The 19,040-nt window shown below is 36.1% G+C and overlaps 1 protein-coding gene across 1 annotated transcript in view; it reads left to right on the forward strand.

Annotated features, from left to right (window-relative positions):
• Positions 1-19,040, forward strand: part of CPS1 (carbamoyl-phosphate synthase 1) — a 154,904-nt gene that overhangs the window by 42,249 nt on the left and 93,615 nt on the right. The window contains exons 6-13 of the mRNA XM_027770163.1: positions 1,050-1,142; positions 7,291-7,380; positions 9,640-9,768; positions 10,788-10,894; positions 11,755-11,893; positions 12,596-12,673; positions 14,255-14,353; positions 15,304-15,399. Coding sequence (XP_027625964.1) covers positions 1,050-1,142; positions 7,291-7,380; positions 9,640-9,768; positions 10,788-10,894; positions 11,755-11,893; positions 12,596-12,673; positions 14,255-14,353; positions 15,304-15,399 — 831 coding nt within the window. The remainder of the gene's footprint in view (positions 1-1,049; positions 1,143-7,290; positions 7,381-9,639; positions 9,769-10,787; positions 10,895-11,754; positions 11,894-12,595; positions 12,674-14,254; positions 14,354-15,303; positions 15,400-19,040) is intronic.

Consider the following 19,040-nt stretch of genomic DNA (forward strand, 5'->3'; position numbering starts at 1 on the left):
GTAACATGCCATTTTCCTAAATAGTTCAAAGTAGTTTTACTAACAAATAAGTAAATCTCAAGATATAGCTAATGAAAAGAAGAAAACATTGCCATGTTCAAGGTAGCAAGGCTAATTTGTGAAAATTTCAGAGGGTTGAACATTCGTGAAGTTCAGGTCTTTAGGGACATTAACGTATCTAAGCAGCAAAATTTTTTCTAGTTTTTTCCTCATTTTTATTTTATTTTTTATACATTCAGTCACTGTATATCATTACAGCATGCAACATGAATTTTCCCAGCATGAATAGACTGTATATTAGTCCAGTCATATATATTATCATATATATCATCACCAATGAATAGTTTTTAATTTTTGTGTTTCTTAAATGTTTTGTTTCTTTTTCTTTCCCCTTGATTCCTTTCTTCTCATGCTATAGAGTACATATGCTTGCCAGAGAGAGAGAGAGAGAGACAGCGAGAGGGAAAATGAAAAGTTACCCCCTGGATGGGGGCTGTGGCTGTTCCACCATCTTTTTCCCTTCAGTCTCCTTTTGAGATTTTGGGTATACATGTACACATGCCCAGTGTGATTTTTATGTCACTGGGTCCAGGACTCAAACTATGGAGTTAGCTATGTAAGATCCAGCACCTTAGCCTGCAAGTTTTAGGTTTCTTATTTTTTGCTTCATAGGTTGCTTTGTCCACTGTTTTCACGAAACACCTATTAGTCATGTGTACTAAGGAGTACAGCTACACGGTAAATACTCCGGTCAGCACCAGCCTGGAACCTGGAGGCCCAGATTTGAAAGACCTTTGTCTTTGTCTACACTAGGCAATGTTATCGAGCCTAAAAGGACTAATGGTGTTTTCCAGGGTGTTTCTCAGAATGTGTGCAAATGACTTCATCTTCCCAGATTGAGGAGATGATCACCTGATGTTTATGAGACATTATTAAGACATCTAAATCTTGGAGCAGATGTTTAAAGGCCCTGTGAATTTATTCTGTCAGCACCTTCATCGTTACTTTCTTCTAAATGTCAAATTTTGTTTGTTTGTTTAATTTTATAGGGTACCATACTTGGGAAGATTGAATTTGAAGGTCAATCCGTGGATTTTGTGGACCCAAATAAGCAGAATTTGATTGCTGAGGTTTCAACCAAGGTAAGAGATTTTCTTCACATTCTGTCATTTTACTTTATTTGAATCTACCTTTCTTGCCTACCAGATCTTCATTTAGGCAGAAGTCAATTTCCAGAAGCACCAGAACGGAGGGGAAAAGGCATCTCATAGTGGCTAACATATATGTTGCAATATCAGTGCATTTAGAGTTAATAATCTTTACTTCTAGATTCACACTGAAATCTTACATTGAAATCTTTGTGGACTGAGTTAGAGGACATTCACAATTATTTTAGACCTCTTCATCCTTAGCTGGCTCCATTTCTGGTTCCTCAGCTCAAGGCTTCACCAGCATCAGATCAAGTAAGGGCTGATTTACCAAAGTTGGTCATTGTAAAGATTAGGAGTCAGAGTAATAGCTTACTAGAGAGTCAAGAAAACTTTATAGAAATCAGACACAGTAATCAGAGTCTGGGGTCATTTTGTGCAGAGAAAAACATTTCTTTACACACTAATTATTTATTTATTGTATTATAGCTTAGTTCAAAAATTAAGGTTCATAATGATGACTGTGCCACCCCAGAGTAAAATAGTATATATTAACAAGAAGATATAGAATACACTTTAGAAAGATGTCCCTTAGTTTGACTGAATATCTATTCACATAATGTGAATGAGTCTCTTGAGCTGTAGTTTCTGTCTATCTTTGGGGAACACAGAGTCTGGTGAGACAAGCAAGCAAACAAGCAATCACCATATACAGAATCACGTGATAAATGCTGTTTGGAGTGTGGGCAGAGAGCCACAAGGCACATGTGGGAAAATGTCAAATAAAATAGGTAGGCCAAGTGGTGGCACAATGATAATGCAAGTGGACCCACTTAGGAAGGCCCCAGGTTCATATTCAAGGTCTACTCAAGCATCCATGTTCACGAGGTTGGTTGGTGATTCTGGCTTATGATGGTGGAGGGTGAATTGCAGCATGATGCTCTTGTTGGGGACACTTTTCTTTCTCTCATGGAAGAAAAAATAAACTTTAAAAAATGGAATTTGTGCATCAGAGAAGGCTCTGCAGAAGAGTTAGAAGAGCAGTTAGTTACAGTGAGATAGATGGAGAACTAAGAGTACTGTGATTCAGACAGAAGGAATGGCATGTATTGAGAGGCAGAGAGGCATGCAACAGTGGGCATGTCTAAAGAATTATGCATCATTTGGTAAAACGGAACCAAAGGAGTCAAACATATTGAGCCATGCATCTCTTGTTGTGTGGTGGGGTGGAGATGGACCAGAGCTGGATCTAGTGTCATCTCACTGACTGACTAGACTACTAGAAACTCTTGAGAAATCACTCTATTCAGTAGAAAGTGAATGCTATTTCTACAAAGTGACTGAGGTTCTTGGGAAGGAAAGACTACAGTAAGTATTCATACATATAAGATCTGATTTTAAATAGATTTATTTACTATACCAGATTATTCCTAGGTATAAAAAACTAACATAGTTTCTTGCTTAAGATAGTTTGTAGTTTTCAGGGTCCATTCAAAATGACTCTAGTCTTAAAGGAAAATAATAACAACCAATCTTTTCTGGAATGCCCAGTGATTGTCGTATCTTATTTCACAGCTAAAAAAAACCCTAAAGCTTGACAGATAAATCTATTTAAAATAAAATGAAATTGTTTCCAAGATGAGCTCTGATTTTAACTTAAGTGCATCCAGAATCTATGTGGTTAGCTTCATTCTGTTTTTCCTTCCATTTTGGTTGTGGTTTGACTGGAAAACTCCCCAAAGACTTCATTGCTAAGATCGGACTACATAAATTCAAAACACTTTCTCAAGACTTCTCATGAGCTTTTAATTTTTTTCTTGATCCCATCTGGCAGGATCTGAAAATGTTTGCATATTCTGCTCCTCTGCTTGCAACCCTGCTTCCTCTCTCCTTCACCTTTTTGCCAGAAGAAGCCAGTCCCATGGGTTAGGTCATTGCTCCTCTGTGACAATTCACCCTGCCTTTGTATGCCATGTCATTTATTGAGTAGCTTTATTATAACAAGGATTAAACCACATTTTACTTTTTGGAAGGATCATCTCTCTCTATGAGTACCTCTTTAAAATTTGTTTACTTATTTCTTCAGAGAGGGATAGAAAGCAAGAGAGCACTCCCAACAGAGTCTCAGTACCATGTTCTGCCCAGCACCAGCCAGGCCTGGATCATGAGTGCATATATGCATGGTGTCCCCAGGGAAGTCTCTGAATGCAAACCCAGAACTTCCCTTATGGGATCAGAGTTGGTGCTAAAGGAACTATAGATTCTTGGGATCTGCAGATGGCATAATGGTTACATTGCTGGACTTCTTCGTAGTTAACCGTGGTTCGAGTTCTAGACTTGGAAGCTTAAAACACATGTCGGCAGGACCAGCAGTTAGTGTAATGGCTATGCCACCAAACACTCATGTAGCTGACCACAGTTCGAGTCCCAGATCCGTTGGCTTAAACTCACGCCAGACGCGTGTGTGTGCATACCCAAGATCCTGAGAGGAGAGTGGAGGAGGGATTGCAGCATAGCCATCCCCCTGGGGGAGGGGGCAGGCGGGTGATTTCTCGCTTTCTGTCTCTCTCTCTCTGTCTGTCTGGTGAGTGCATATGCGCTATAGCAAAAATCTCTCCAACCTCCCCCCCAAAAAAAGAAGGAAAAAAAAAAAAGGAAATTACAGATTATTTTTTTCCCTTCACATGTTTTAGTCAGTGTTTCTAATGGTCCTATTATCTCCATTCTTAATATAATAAAATTCTGTTACTACTATTAACTATTATCAATTATATTAACAAAAACAGTACCAGAGAAGATGTGTTTGGTACTTAATATGTATCAGGTATTTTTCTAAACACATTGCACCAATTAACTTATTTAATCCTCAGAGCAGTCCTATGGGATAGGTATTATCACTAGTTCATTTTACCAAAGAAAGACTAAAACTTATTTAGAGATTAGGTATGTTTCTCAGTGTGGAAAACTACAGGATTTATACCGAGGAAGGCTCTCTTTCCAGTGTCTGTCTCTTAAACACCATCTCTTACTTCTTTCAAATGTATAGAAGTAATAAACATAGACATACTATCATATATTAATATTAAGTAAGTTTACAATTGGTTCCATTTCTCTACCTTTTAAACTTGCAAAGTGAGAACTTTTTCATCAGAAGCGGTAAAATATGTGATGAGACAGTGGATGTACATACTAGAAAATGGACACTGATTGTGGGGAGTATTGTACCCTACTGTGACAAAACCTTCTAATTGAGGGTCTTTAGAAAGAATGCTTCCTCTCTCTTCCTGATGCTTATTTATTTGGGAAATGATTCATGTGGCAGAATAGCAGCAGTCAGAAAGAGTATAGATAACAGTTCATGAGGGAGAGTTCTAGTTGCTAGAGCTTTTTGTTCATTCGTTTGTTTGTTTGTTTGTTTGTTTGCTATGGGAAGAGTAGGCTCTCCAGAGAGAGAAAGAGAGAGAGAGAGAGATAGTGAGAAATCAACACCCCTGGTTGGGCAGTGGTGGTGTATGGCCATGCTGCAATCCCTTCTCCTCCATTCTACTCTGGGATTTTAGGTACCCATGCACACATGCTCAGTGTCATTTTCAAGTTGCCAGGTCCAGGACTTTACCTGCAGAGTTGGCCATATACGATCCAGCACCTTAACTTCTACACCATCTGCCGGCTTGCAAGACCTTTTAAAAAGGCATTTTTAAAGAAAGAGTTATTAAAAGAGTGAAAATATCCTGATATTGCCATGAGTTATGTAAGACTCAAGAAGACACATGTTAATATTATCTGAGTTTTCGATTCCTGTCACATGGAAGTGAGGTGTGTGGTGTTTTGGCTCCTCAGAATCATTTATGAGTTGTGATGTTTATGTTGGACAGACATGTGCACTCAAAACATACTGAAGCATAAGAAAATGAGTTGTTAAAGAACGTAAACTTTAAACTAGATGTGTAATCTGTTATTTAGTTTTGGGAATTTGAGGATACCATATGTAATGTTCACTTATGATTTTGAATAACACATTTTATGATAGGAAGTATGTGCATAAGAGAGAGAGAGAGAGAGAGAGAGAGGAGAGAGGAGAGAGAGAAAAAGCACCTTTCATAGGATCTCATGACATTACAATCTCCTTTCCTCAGGTCTCCAGCTCCTCAAGATTTAGGGTACCCATAAACAGGCCTGACATTTTTCTAGTAAGACCTGGGATTCAGAACATGGCCACTATATGGCTTCTAGCACCATAGGGCACTGTTACCATTGTACTACAGTGGCTGGGCCTATTTCTGGTCTTTAATTCTAATCCATTCAAATGACATATAGCTATTTTCTTTTTATTTGTTGTGGCATACAAGGGGACTTCAAAAAAAATCTGTGGAAAATATTGAATTAAAGTATGAGTTTATTTTGGTACCCACAATAATTGAAATGCATGCATGACTTTTTTCATCATATGCATTTTCCACAGACTTTTTGATTCTATATTGCCCGCGAAGTGATTTAGTTGCAGACACAGCATGATAGAGGGCTATTTTCTCTTGAAAATGATAAGATCTCAGAATTCAGAATTTACCTTGGTGGTCTGATCTAGCATCTTTCCAAATATGAAGAACATTGGCCTGAAGATACTCACTTTAAAAACATTCTGTGCTCAAACGAGGTTGAAAAACAACATGTAATATATTTATCTCTTAGAGATTCCTAGCACAAATTCTTATATTTGAGAGTCTATGAGGTCTTGCTTAACTTTTGTCAATCTGAATGCAGAGTATGTAAAGTACTTGGGATTTGTGTAGAGACCAGTGGAAATGAGCATATCTATATATTTATCTATATCAAACCATAGGAGACATTGTAATGGTGGAAGTTGGCTCTTTTTCTTAAGTAAATTATTTCACATAGCTACTATAAAATGTGTATTTATGTCAGGAGTTTCTATATGTACCATGAGTTATGTTTGGCTATAGGCCTTGGAAACATTTATTGTCTTGTAATTGCAATTTGATATAGCTACAACTAGATGGTAATATTGTTTCATTTTATTGCAGATGCCTAAGGTTAAGAATAAATTTATACTTTTTCAAATTATCTGATGAGCAAGATTACCTGTAGCACTCATGGATTTGTTCAGCAATAACAGGTCATGAAAAGACTTAGATATTTTTTCCTTCAGAATAGTCAGTAAGGGGAAAAAAATGTAACATTTTAAAATATTTTGTTCTCAAGTGCAGTCTAAGGATTATGATTTCACATTCTGTATAGACTCTGTAGAGAGGTAGACATTTCAGTGAAGGTAAAGCACTCTTTCAAATAGTGAGATTGCATCTTTCATCTAAAACCTTTTGCAACCTATGAAATCATCCTAAATTCAGACTTTGCTAGCTTCCTTTGGAGCAGGAGCCAGTGTGAGTGCCTTGCCCTCTAGGCTTCATTCTCTCTGTTTCTATTATTTTTCTTTTATGACGTTGGGGAACTGCTTCTTGGGTAAATGCCTGTGAAAATGGATCTGCCTCTAAGCAATGCTTAAGACATAGATAATGATTATGATATGCTCTGGGATCCTTTTATGAAATATACCATTTAAATGCAAACGATTGCTCAGTATCCTAAAGGGACCAGTAGTCTACACTAGTTTAGCAATCCCTGTGACACCCACATTGATTTTATCCATTGAGTCCCTCTGCATAAGCCGGGTGCACAGTAATTCAGTGCTGGGCCTTCCGATCGTTGTTTCAAGTTGAGGGTCAGGTGGTATTTAGAACATGATGTATCTGTTACATCTGCCTACTGCTGAATCGGGCAATGACATCTGAAAATTCAATTGGTTGTTACAAAGGCAAAATATGGAAAATATAGTTAACTCTGGAAGCAAACCATTTCTTAGGGATTCTCCTTATTACTATAACCAACAATAATAGAATAGCAGAGTGCTTTTTTTTTTTTTCTCACACAAAAAAAGATATGGTCTGTGGCATTTGTTGTGCCTTTCTTACAAAACAAATTGATGGTTGACAGCCAGACACTCCCTAGTAGTTAACAGTCAGTCTGTTCCTGATCTAAGTGTAAAGCATTCTCAGATGTGTTTATGATTTTGATCTGTTGCTATAACTGGGGCGTCCTTCTCACTCTCTGGTTTTTAAAATGACAGGATATCAAGGTGTACGGCAAAGGAAACCCCACGAAGGTTGTAGCTGTAGACTGTGGAATAAAAAACAATGTAATCCGTCTATTAGTAAAGGTAAGTGACTCCATCGTTTAAATGGTAAGGATATGCAATATTCATTGTTAATGTTCAGTTGATTTCCTTCAATTTCAGGGAATGCCAGGAATCTATGTCCTTCTGTAGCCTTTACAAAGGAACACATTTTTCTCTATTCAAATGAAAGATATAGACTACTTAACAGAAATGGAAAACTCTTAAGGACTATTGAAACATGGTGGACAAAATGGCCGTTCTTACCCCTCATTGACTGTCATTTTGAGACATAGGACATTTACTTTCTTTGGGGTATAGATCAAAAAGCTTGAGTCCATCTGAGAGCTCCTCCTCTGGCCTACTTTTTTACCTGCCACATATTTGCAGGAATCATGCCTTTCAATAGTGCAAGCTTTCACAGTGCTCTGTATCAGTTCAGACAACCAATTAAAATGAAATCTTAAAAGGATTTAAGAGGAATTTAATCATTGTAATAATGTTTTAAAAAATATTTTGTTTTTTGATACTTCTCCTTTTCCCTTCTCCCAGTCTCTCTGTCTGTCGTCTGTCTCTGTTTCTCTCTCTCTCTCTCTCTCACACACACACATAGTTTCATAAACCAGGTTAGCACCTAGAGAGATTCTTCAACTCACTTTATCTTTGTTAGAAAAATATCAGCAACATACAAATCATAATTTCAAATTGTCAATTTTATTAACAAAAATGTGCATGAATTCTTCGGTAGCAAATGCTTTGCATATCCTATCTGTATCCTACTCTTGTTTTGCCATTTTAATTCATGTTGCCCATTTTTCACTTGCAAGCATCCACATCTCTTTGCCTGAGGGCTTACTTTGATTGGTTGGAGACTGCTGGCAGGCAGGTGATGCCATTGAATTAATACTCCCAGAGCAGCCCCCAATGGATGACCAGAGTCAGTGCATAAATCCCCTGGTGCCATTGCCCCATGTAGATAGGCTATCTCTCAGGTCAGCATTCCACACTGGCTCTCAGGGTTTCCCAGTGAGCTTGAGCTCTCGGTGTCTGTAGTGGTAACTGCTTGGTAATACACACTTTATTTCAAATGTCTCACAGTGTCAGTTCTGCTCGATTTTATTGGTATTTTGTCGAGATATCTTACAAATAAACTTTTCTCTCAAATCCTTGTCTCAGGAAATGCTTCTAGGAAACTTTCAAAGACAGCTTCCTATAGATGTTCATATAGAAAAGTTATTAATTTTATATCAGAATATAAGTACGACAGCTAAAATGAGAGATATTCAAAATGTTAATGGAAAATATCTATTATGAAAAATCTATGGAACCAGCAGTTAGCGTAATGGCTATGTCACTGGACTCCCACGTATTCGACCATGGTTTGAGTCCCAGACCTGGTGGCTTAAATTCACACCGGGTGCATGTGCGTGCGTGCCCAAGATCCTGAGAGGAGAATGGAGGAGAAGGGATTGCATCATGACCATCCCCCCTGGGGGGTGATTTCTCGCTTTCTATCTCTCTGTCTGTCTGACGAGCGCATGCGCCCTATAGCAAAAAACCTCTCAAAAAAATCTATGCATGAATTTCAATTTTTTTGTATGAAATTAAATTCATGCTTTATCTCATTTTCCCATGAGCCTTCTGGAGCCTCTGTATATGAGAAAACTCTAAATTAAAATTCCATCACACAAAAAGTCAAAACTGAAAGAGATAAGAGGTAGACCAAGTAAAATTTTGGAGAAATGGAAGTGTGGAATGAATGCATTATCTATGTTTTTGTTTGTTATAGGTGCAAAACTGTGTGTGTGTGTGTTTTCTGCACTTACTTTTTTATTTTTTCTTTTTGGAGGGATTTTTGCTGTAGGGTGCATGTGCTCATTGGAGACAGAGAGAGACAGTGAGAGGAAAGAGAGTAATTACCCCCTGGGGGGGATGGCCACACCACAATCTCTTCTCCTTCATTTTCCTCTCAGGATTTTGGGAACACACACACACGCACCTAGTGTGTTTCAAGCTGCCAGGTCTGGACTCAAATTGTAGTAGGCCATGTGAGAGTCCAACACCATAACCACGACACCGCCTGCTGGCCCCTCTGTACTTACTATTAATCACTGGCTCCATTTACATCACATAAAATACAAGAGATCAGCTGAAGGATTTTTGCTAAGCATCATTATTTGACTTACATATTCTCTCCCTTCTTCTTTCCTGTAAGTAGTGATTAGTCAAGAGAGAGTCCAGCAAAATTATGTTTTAGCAAAGAAAAACGTTATTAGGTTCATCACTCTTGTGTTTCTTTTCCAGCGGGGAGCTGAAGTGCACTTAGTTCCCTGGAATCATGACTTCACTAAGATGGAGTATGATGGGCTTTTGATTGCTGGAGGACCTGGAAACCCAGCTCTTGCACAGCCACTAATTCAGAATGTCAAAAAGGTATGGTGAACCTGGGAGTAGTGTGTCCGTGTGTAGGATGGGGAGCTGGGGGCATGTGCTGTATCAGGGCTGTGATACATTTTTTTCTAGCCAGGTATTTTTCAGTACTCACATTTGTGACGTCAAAGGCAATGTCAGCATAGATATTCTACAGGGAAACCATCGAGGAAAAAAATACCAGAGGAAACAGAGCTTTCTCTAGGCAAAGTAACTTTGGGATGTGTCAGGTTAAAAAAGCTGGAGTTCATTCTCCAAATACATGTTTTTTTTACAGTTGTAAAATGACAAGCCACGTTCCTGACCATGACTTATAAGACCTTGGCGTTTCTAAAGAAATTTTAAATTAGATTTAGTGTAGTCTGAATATTAAGTATAGCTTTTTAAATTCTTTTGTAAAATTTAAGTCATTTTTGCCTTAGGGCATGTGTGCTCACTGGAGATAGAGACAGACAGAGAGACAGAGACAGTAAGAAGGAAAGTAAGAAATCACTCCCCAGGGGGGATGGCCATGCTGCATTTCTCCATTCTCTTCCCTGGATTTTGGGCAAGCACACACATACACCTCACATGATTTTCAAGTCACTGGGTCTAGGACTTGAACTACAGTCGGCCATGTGGGTGGTCAGTGGTATATCCGCTACACTATCTTGCTGGCCCCACTTTTTGAATTCTAGTGCTATAAATTTGCCCACTCTGTCTTTATTTATTTTTTTAACTTTTAATTCATTTACTATCCTATCTTTTATTGTAGAATTATTTATTGTTATTATTATTATTTTAATTGACCAGAGAAAGACAGATAGGGAAAGTGAGAAAGCAAGCCACTAGGTCTGGGACTCGAACCTCAGTCGGCCATGTGAGAAGTTCAGCACCCCAACTACTTTGCCACCTTCTGGCTCCTTATTTAATATTCTCTTTGCCTTTACCTCATTAACAGGGAAAAAATGATTAATTTTTATTCCTTCAGTGGCACTATTTTTTGGAACTGTATTATTGAATAAAGGTTCTCCCTTGTTTAGATTTTGGAGAGTGATCGCAAGGAGCCATTGTTTGGAATCAGTACAGGAAATTTAATAACAGGATTGGCTGCTGGTGCCAAATCCTACAAGATGCCCATGGCCAACAGGTAAGGCAAATATGCTTTTGTTGTCAATCAAACAATCTCAGAAATACTGCTATTAATTAAACACAAAGGATGTAGAAAATTGATGTGCCACTTCTTCAGAATAGACATCTAAGCATACTGTTCCATGGTGCACAGTTGTCTGACTATCTGATACCACTTTTAGCATATTTTTAGAAGACAGCCTTCTCTAATGATAATAGTCCTATCGTTTAAAGTTGTTTTCTTTGCCTTGGCATAAATTGAGGTTATAATAATTAAATGGTACTCCAAGGGAAATGGTTCTGATTTCAAGCTTGATTTTAGAACATCAGTATAATTTTAAGAAGCTACTGTGACCTGAGAAATCTTTGGATCATCTCAGTTTCACTTCTTTGCCTCCAATGACTTTAATTTATTCAACATCAGAAATTCTTTCACAGCACACCCTCCATGTGTAAAGTATAATTCAAATTCAGATGCAGGTCTGAACAGGTATCTTGGTATTATATCCAAGACTTCTCCTCTGGCTTTAAAATTACTATAGTTCCCTTAAAATACATTGCTTATAGTTGTCTGAGTCTGTTAAGCTACTGAGCAACTATTTTTGTTGAGTACAATACCCCTTTTTTCTAAAACTGATGATAAAAGTTCAATAGACTTGATATTTAACACCCAACAAAGCTGCCTACACTGATTTTTGTTGCTAAAATGATTGGGATTAACAATCTGTGACTTTTTTCCTTGAGTAATTTTCACTAAACAATGGAAATTTTGAATTTTAATAGGCTTTTCCTGTTCACTACCTTACAATTACAGTAATGCATTTATATTCTTTCCTTCATTTTTTTATTTTCCTATCCTTTTTCTCCTTTTCTCTCCAGAGGACAGAATCAGCCTGTTTTGAATATCACAAACAGACAGGCTTTCATTACCGCTCAGAATCACGGCTATGCTCTGGACAGCACCCTCCCTGCTGGCTGGAAACCACTTTTTGTGAATGTCAATGATCAAACAAATGAGGTAAATGCCCTCAATAAACTTATTCAATTGGTGGTGAGAAGTGTAGGGCTTTTAATACTCTACAATATACCTTTTTGGAGGGTGTGTGTGTGTGTGTGTGTTCATGTTTGTGCATGTGTGTGTGTGTAGAAACTCCAACAGGTTATTTCCCATAACCCTTTGCTTTTTAAGAAGTCATTTCTCTCTGTCATGCTCTCTTCTGTTGACTCATTAAGATCCACTACTTGAGTTGCTAATCAATGGCTGTCTTACACATTCCTTGTTAATGAATGCTTGCTTCAAATCTGTTTGGACCCAGTCTGTTAAATGAGTCTCTAGAACTCAGTATTGGAGTAGCCCTTGAGAAGACCCTTGGAGAAGTAATTTAGGAGTCGGAGATAATACGAGGATTTCAGTTTATGCTGAACAGAGCCCAGAGGGACTCCACAGGCTATAGATCAAATCTGTAGATTTTATTAAGAGAACCACATTAGGTCAAGTCTTCTTTGGCTCATTTTCTATTCTTACCCAAATGGTCAAATATGTCAGTCCTTAAGGAATCCAATCATGTCACTTAATAGTACTGTTAGCTTTTGGAATGTTATTAAGAATTTAGCTCAGTTTTTTTTTTTTTATTAGAATTTTTCTGTCCACTGAATAATACATGACCTCACTTGACATTCGTGTTACAGAGGAATTTCTTCCTGTTTCTTACTCCTGTAGGGGATTATGCATGAGAGCAAACCTTTCTTCGCTGTGCAGTTCCACCCAGAGGTCAGCCCAGGGCCAACAGACACTGAGGTATGTCAGAGAGATGAAGTCTCTTTTATGTATTCTTTTTTTTTTTTTAAAAAAAGTCACAATATTTATGTGAAAAGTATTTATATGAAAACTTGAGAAATCAAAATAATCATCCCAGATGAGCTTTATACAAAACATTCTCAAGAGCACTTTGGTAACACATATCTACATTAAAATCTCCCCATGAATATCACAGAGGAGGAAATTTTTATCTTTTTTTAAAATTTAAAGTGAGAAAGCCCTAAGAAACCCCAAGTTATGCTAATTTTATTTAAATCCATTATCATTCTAATATATTTAGTTCTGAAATTTACAATTGTTGTACTATGCAAATGAATTCCTTCTTGCTCTCTCTCTTCTCATATCTGAAATGAAATTTTAATCCCCCATCTGTGACTTCACAGAAATCCCTATGGCAACTGGTTGTGTAGCCACTAAGGAACAATAAATAGCAGGAGGAGGAGAGGGGCTAGGGTGTGGAAGAGGACATGCATGCACATATATATATATATATAATTCAGATGGCTTAAGAATCATAGGAATACTTAGAGAGTTTTGTCTTTAGTGTAAATATTTTTACTTTTTTCCGTGTGAACACTTGGTTCAATGTTCAAGCATATCTTCCTGAACAAGAGCCTCAGGTTTCTCCCAGAAAACTCGGATGAGGCTCTTCCACTCCCACGACCTGGAGCTTCCAGTATTAATGCTGATAGTTCTTCATTGTCAGTGGGTGCTTGCTCAGAAAAGATATGTAGGTAAAATGATGAGAACAGAAGTCTTCCCTTTTGTAGATAGCACTTCTATTCCTGAATTGCCTTTTTAGATATTTGTGTTTTGTTCCCATTTCAACAATAGTAGGGAATTTTGGTTCTTAATAGCCAAAGTCAGTATAATATTTTCAATACATGATGAAACTCATGAATAAAATTTAGATACATGTATCACTTAATGTATGCATGTCAAGTATTTTTTAATTTCAAATGTAAATGGTTAACCTGTATTAGTACTTCAGATTAAGAATATTGTGAATAAGATATGTAATAATATCCACTATCATTTAAGTCTTTACATTTTTTCCTTTTGTCCTGCCAAATAGCTGCAAAATAAATATTCTTTATTGATATTTGTCATGTCTAATGAAACAACAAAAGTAACCTCACTGAGGTTAAGAATAATCTTAGATTTCAAGGCTGATGGGAATTTATAAAAGTTCCTGCTTCTAATTTCAAGATGCATAAGTGATAGTTTTATTATTTTTTTGTGCAACTTGAATCTGATTTAGAAGAAAATGATATACAATCAAGGGGCTGAAAACTTGACATTCTTGGAAGACATTACCTGAATTGTTTATTGTCTGTTAGAAACTTCCTTGTTATAGAAGCAAAACAAATATTTATTAGATCTAATTTTCATATAGTAGCTATCTCATTATTGGCAAAAAGGCAAAAATATATAGGAAAAAGCATTCTAAAAAATGATTTGCGGATTATCTGAAGCTCAAATTTAACTAAGCAACGGTATTTTATATGGCAACCTTATGAAATTTGACACCTCTAACTGGTTGTTTATACTTTTTTCTAGTACCTGTTTGATTCCTTTTTCTCACTGATAAAAAAGGGAAAAGGTACCACCATTACATCTGTTCTTCCAAAACCAGCACTAGTTGCATCTCGGGTCGAGGTCAGTATATGTGGGCTTAGTTTCAGTTTATGCATTTCAGATTTTTCTTATGATGTGCTGATTTTTAAAAGTGAATAATATAAACAATACCAATGTCTCTGAAAGGTGATTGGTAACATTGTAATCACCCATCATCTTGCAACAAATTATTTGGTTAATTCTTCATGATGTGCATTAAAACTAATTTTCATGTTTTGATTTAAAATGATATCTTTGAAAGTTTATCTCTTCATGAATATTTGTGACAACATAATTTAATAAAGAATATGGCTTAGCTTAAAATTTGTCATATTTTCCATGACCTCAAAAGCCATACCCCTAGGTAAGGTTGAGTTAAAATTCAGACTACAGACCCCTTATACATGACAGAATTTGTTTTGTTTCAATCAGAAGAATTATTATTCAACATCATGAACTGAATAGTATTATTTTACCTCTAAAAAGCAAATGGATAAAAATGAATAAAGTATAAGATTTGAATCCATAATTATTGAGTGTGTTTGTTAATGTGATGAGATTTTTGTACATTTCCGTTATAGTTAAACTACCTACACACCCACAATATTATTATATAAAATCTAGAATGACATATGTGTATATTCAAATATATACATACATGGACATATATTTACATCCGCATGTAAACATGCTTATGTGGATAATTTTAGATATTTATATATGTTCAATAATGTTATGTTATATAAGATGTAAACCTCTTTGAAAATATTTTTTACTTAAATGAAAAATTCGTCCTGAACTTTGGAAATCACATTGAAATTAGAGATGTTTAAATTGTTACTTTTCCCCATATATTATACACATTTCTAAAACATTGTACTTTAAATTACCATATAAACTCAGAAAATACATATGTCTTCTCCATTCTTGGAAATGTAGTATTTTCACTACGTTAGTAATAAAAGCACTGTTTTTTTTCTTATTGCTTATAGGTTTCCAAAGTCCTTATCCTGGGATCAGGAGGTCTGTCCATTGGTCAGGCAGGTGAATTTGATTACTCGGGATCTCAAGCTGTAAAAGCCATGAAGGTAAGCGGATATGATCTTTGCTCTAGTTAATATACCGCCTTTAATGAGCCTAATTAGTATCTTAACATTTAGATTTATGATGCTACCTTTTGGCAAAATCACTATAATTATTTTCTTTATTTATAATACATATTAAAGAAAGTTTGATCACAAATAAAATTCTTAACTTTCTCAAATGTACATACTTGCATATTAAAAAGATTAAATTGTTGTCCAGAAGTATTTAAGGTATTGCCTACCCATATTAAAAATATATATAGCCACAGTTATACAAGCTGCTTATTCCTTTTGAGGAAGTGAGCACTTCAATATACTAGTCTTTATGTAAAAGAGGGATTTGGGCATTGTTGGTGCTTTGAGGTACTTCAAATGCTCTACGAGATGCTTCATGCATCCTTTTGGTCAAAATGGGAACCTCCAGTTGACAAAGGCAACCATGTAGTTTGTTCTGTCTTTAGAAGTTACTAGCTCTTAGCAGGAGACCAATTATCCTATTAGTTTGGAAAACAGGTTGGTATAGTTAAATTTTCAAGTGGAGAAGAGACTTTGAAACCCAAGATAAAAAAAGACACTTTTTCTGTTTCTCCAAACCCTCTTAAGATCTCCTTAACTTTTATCCTAGAAAACTAAAAATTTAAAAAAAAAAAAATTCCACTGTGTATGTGAGATATTTCATTTGAAGAGATAACTTGGCTTCTCTTTGGTGTCCTTATTTTCCTGGATGACTCCCATCTTGGTGTTAATGAGGTGTTCAGAGGCAACTTTCTGTGATTTTGTCTGACTTTGCCCTGTAAAGCCATCACCAGAGACCTGGGGAGCAGAGGGAATAGAGAGATGGTAGCAGGAGACTAGCACAACAAAGACAAAAGCAGTTGGCCACAGTTTTCCTTTTTTTCAGTATACTATATTCAGATATTTTCAATTGACAGATGTCTGTTGAAAAGAGATAGAGCACAGTCCCAATTATTTCTTTTCTTTGTATTTGTTTTTACTTTTTTTTAAAAATATTTTTCTTGGGCCAGCTGGTGGCACTGTGGGTTAAGGCAACTGGATCTCATATGGCTGACTGTATGGGTCAAGTCCTGGATTCAACAGCTTGAAAGACACACTAAGTGCATGTGTGTGCCTGCTTAAAATCTGTGAAGATAATGGAGGAGAAGGAATTGCAGCATGGCCATTCCCCTGGGTGGTGCTTTCTTTCTTTCTCTCTCTCTCTCTCTTTCTCTCTGTCTCTCCCTGGCAAGTGTACCCACCCTGCTGCAAATAAAATGAAATAATAAAATAAAATAAAATAAATAAATAGTAGTCTTATTATGCATGCCTGGGTATACACACACATGCACATATATTTTTTATTGATGTTTTTAGAACGATACGTTACTTTATTGTATTATGCTTCAGTTTCTCTTTGAATGATAACTAGAGAATGTCTAATGGTATAGATTGGTGAGAACACAATTAAGTGTGTTCAGAGTTTAGAATACTTTCACCTAGTGTAAAATTTTATGCTTTTTTTTTTCTTAGAATTTTGAGATCAATTGATATTTTCATAGTTGTTCAAAAGTGCTTTACATCTATTGGAAAAAGTTACATATTTTCAACGAAAAAGGAATTCTATATCTTGTTATGATTAATTAGGTTAATAGAGATTAATTTATGAGCTAAAAAGTTAAAATAATTATATGGTGCATGTAGTGTAACCAAAATTAGAAAAACAATGGAAAAAGATGCCAAATTAATTAATATGGTTTAAAATTATTGTAAGTTTTAAAATGAGTAGATACTCATTACATAGGTGTGGTATCTTTTCTTGAATAATTTGACTTATAAAAATAGCCATATTAGTAGTTTTTTTACATTGAGTAAAATGATTAAATGTATTTAAATTTGTTGGTAGTTTTTGTTAGTAGTGAGAAATTTTATTTTTCTTGGAGTGAGATTTTTTGCTATAGGGCCCATGTGCTTGCCAGAGAGACAGAAAGTGAGAAATCATTCCCCAGGAGGGATGGCCACACCACAATCACTTCTCCTCCATTCTCCTCTTAGCATCCTGGGCATGCACGCACAGCGTCCAGCATAATTTCCAAGCTTCCAGGTCCGAGACTTGAACCACAGTCTACCACGTGGAAGTCCAGCAATGTAACCATTTCACCATTGGCTGGTCCCAGTAGTGAGACTTTCTTAAAGTTCTAGTAATGATATGTTCTTGGTTTGGACTTATATATTTGAATGTCAACTCATATTCCAAAGGCATTTGCTTATCTGTACCTATCTTTCTATCCTAAACCACATTTAAAATCTTGAGAGATGACTCATATTGAGGAAAAGGGATAGGATGAGTCATAATAGTTGCATATGAGTCCTAATAATGCCACTTGTCAGTTATATGACTTTTGGCAAATCATTTAAACTTACTGATTTCAATTTCTTCATCTGAAAAGTGGAAATCTCTCTCATAGGCTTGAAATAAAAATTAAAAAATTAAGGTGATGGTGCAGCAATAACCCAATGCTCTGTGAAACTGGACCCATGTGGAAAGGTCCAGGGTTTACATCTCAAGATCTTCTTGTGCATGCATGCCCTTGATCAAGACTGGCTGAGGATAGGGCTGAATTGTGACATGAAAACACTGTCGGGCTGCTTGCCTCTGTCACTCTTTCATGCGACAAATAAATAAACTTTAAAAAATCAAATAAATTAATAAAAGAGTGTATTACAAACTTTGGGGTAGTATTTGAACTTAAAATAGTACAAAATATATATATTTAATTTTTTATTCTAATTCTCCCCTAAGGATATGTAAAGCTTTCAAGTAAGATTTCTATACTTTTATCTGAATATTTTGTTGTTGACTTTTTAGAATTTTAAATTGGCATTCTAATCTGTAAAATAAGGCCATATTTTATAATATTTATTTTGCTAAGTGTCAAAACACTTCCTGGTTTAGAAAACTAATATTTTTAATAAGCTTCATGAATTATTTTGAAGGTTTCTCTGGATGTAAGAAATGAAATAGGTCCATGAATACTTTCACGCACATGCACACACAAGCAGGTATACATTTGAACACAAACTAATATTTATTTTTATGTTTTGCCATTTCATTATTTTCTTTGCATATACTACATAGTAATATAAGCAGTTGTATAACCCTTCTTGTTAAAGTACTACAGCAAGCATGAAAATTTAGAAAATATAGAAATCTGCAGACTGTAATAAGAAAACACAACATCCTGAATTTTAAATGTAAATCCATCATTTTCTCAGACAATAGAAGAGGAAACAATTTTGATGTGGCTTATAGTTCCATTTTCTATGTACTCATTTAGAAATTTTTGGAATATTTTATTCTTTTTTTTTTTAAGAGAGATTTTTGCTATAGGGTGTGTGTACTTGCCAGCAAGACAGACAGAAAGCAAGAAATCATCCCCGAGGGAGGATGGCCACATCACAATAGCTTCTCCTCCATCCTTCCCTCGGGATTTTGGGCACACGCACACACGTGCCTGGCATGAGTTGTAAGCCACTAGATCCTGGACTAGAACTGCAGTCGACTACATGAGAGTTCATCAACTTAACTGCTACACCATCCGCTGGTCCCAATATTTTATTTCATTCTTTTAAGGTCAGTTGAGCTGTAA

The sequence above is a fragment of the Tupaia chinensis genome, unplaced genomic scaffold (assembly GCF_000334495.1).
Source record: "Tupaia chinensis unplaced genomic scaffold, TupChi_1.0 Scaffold000018_1, whole genome shotgun sequence".
NCBI classification, from domain to species: Eukaryota; Metazoa; Chordata; class Mammalia; order Scandentia; family Tupaiidae; genus Tupaia; species Tupaia belangeri.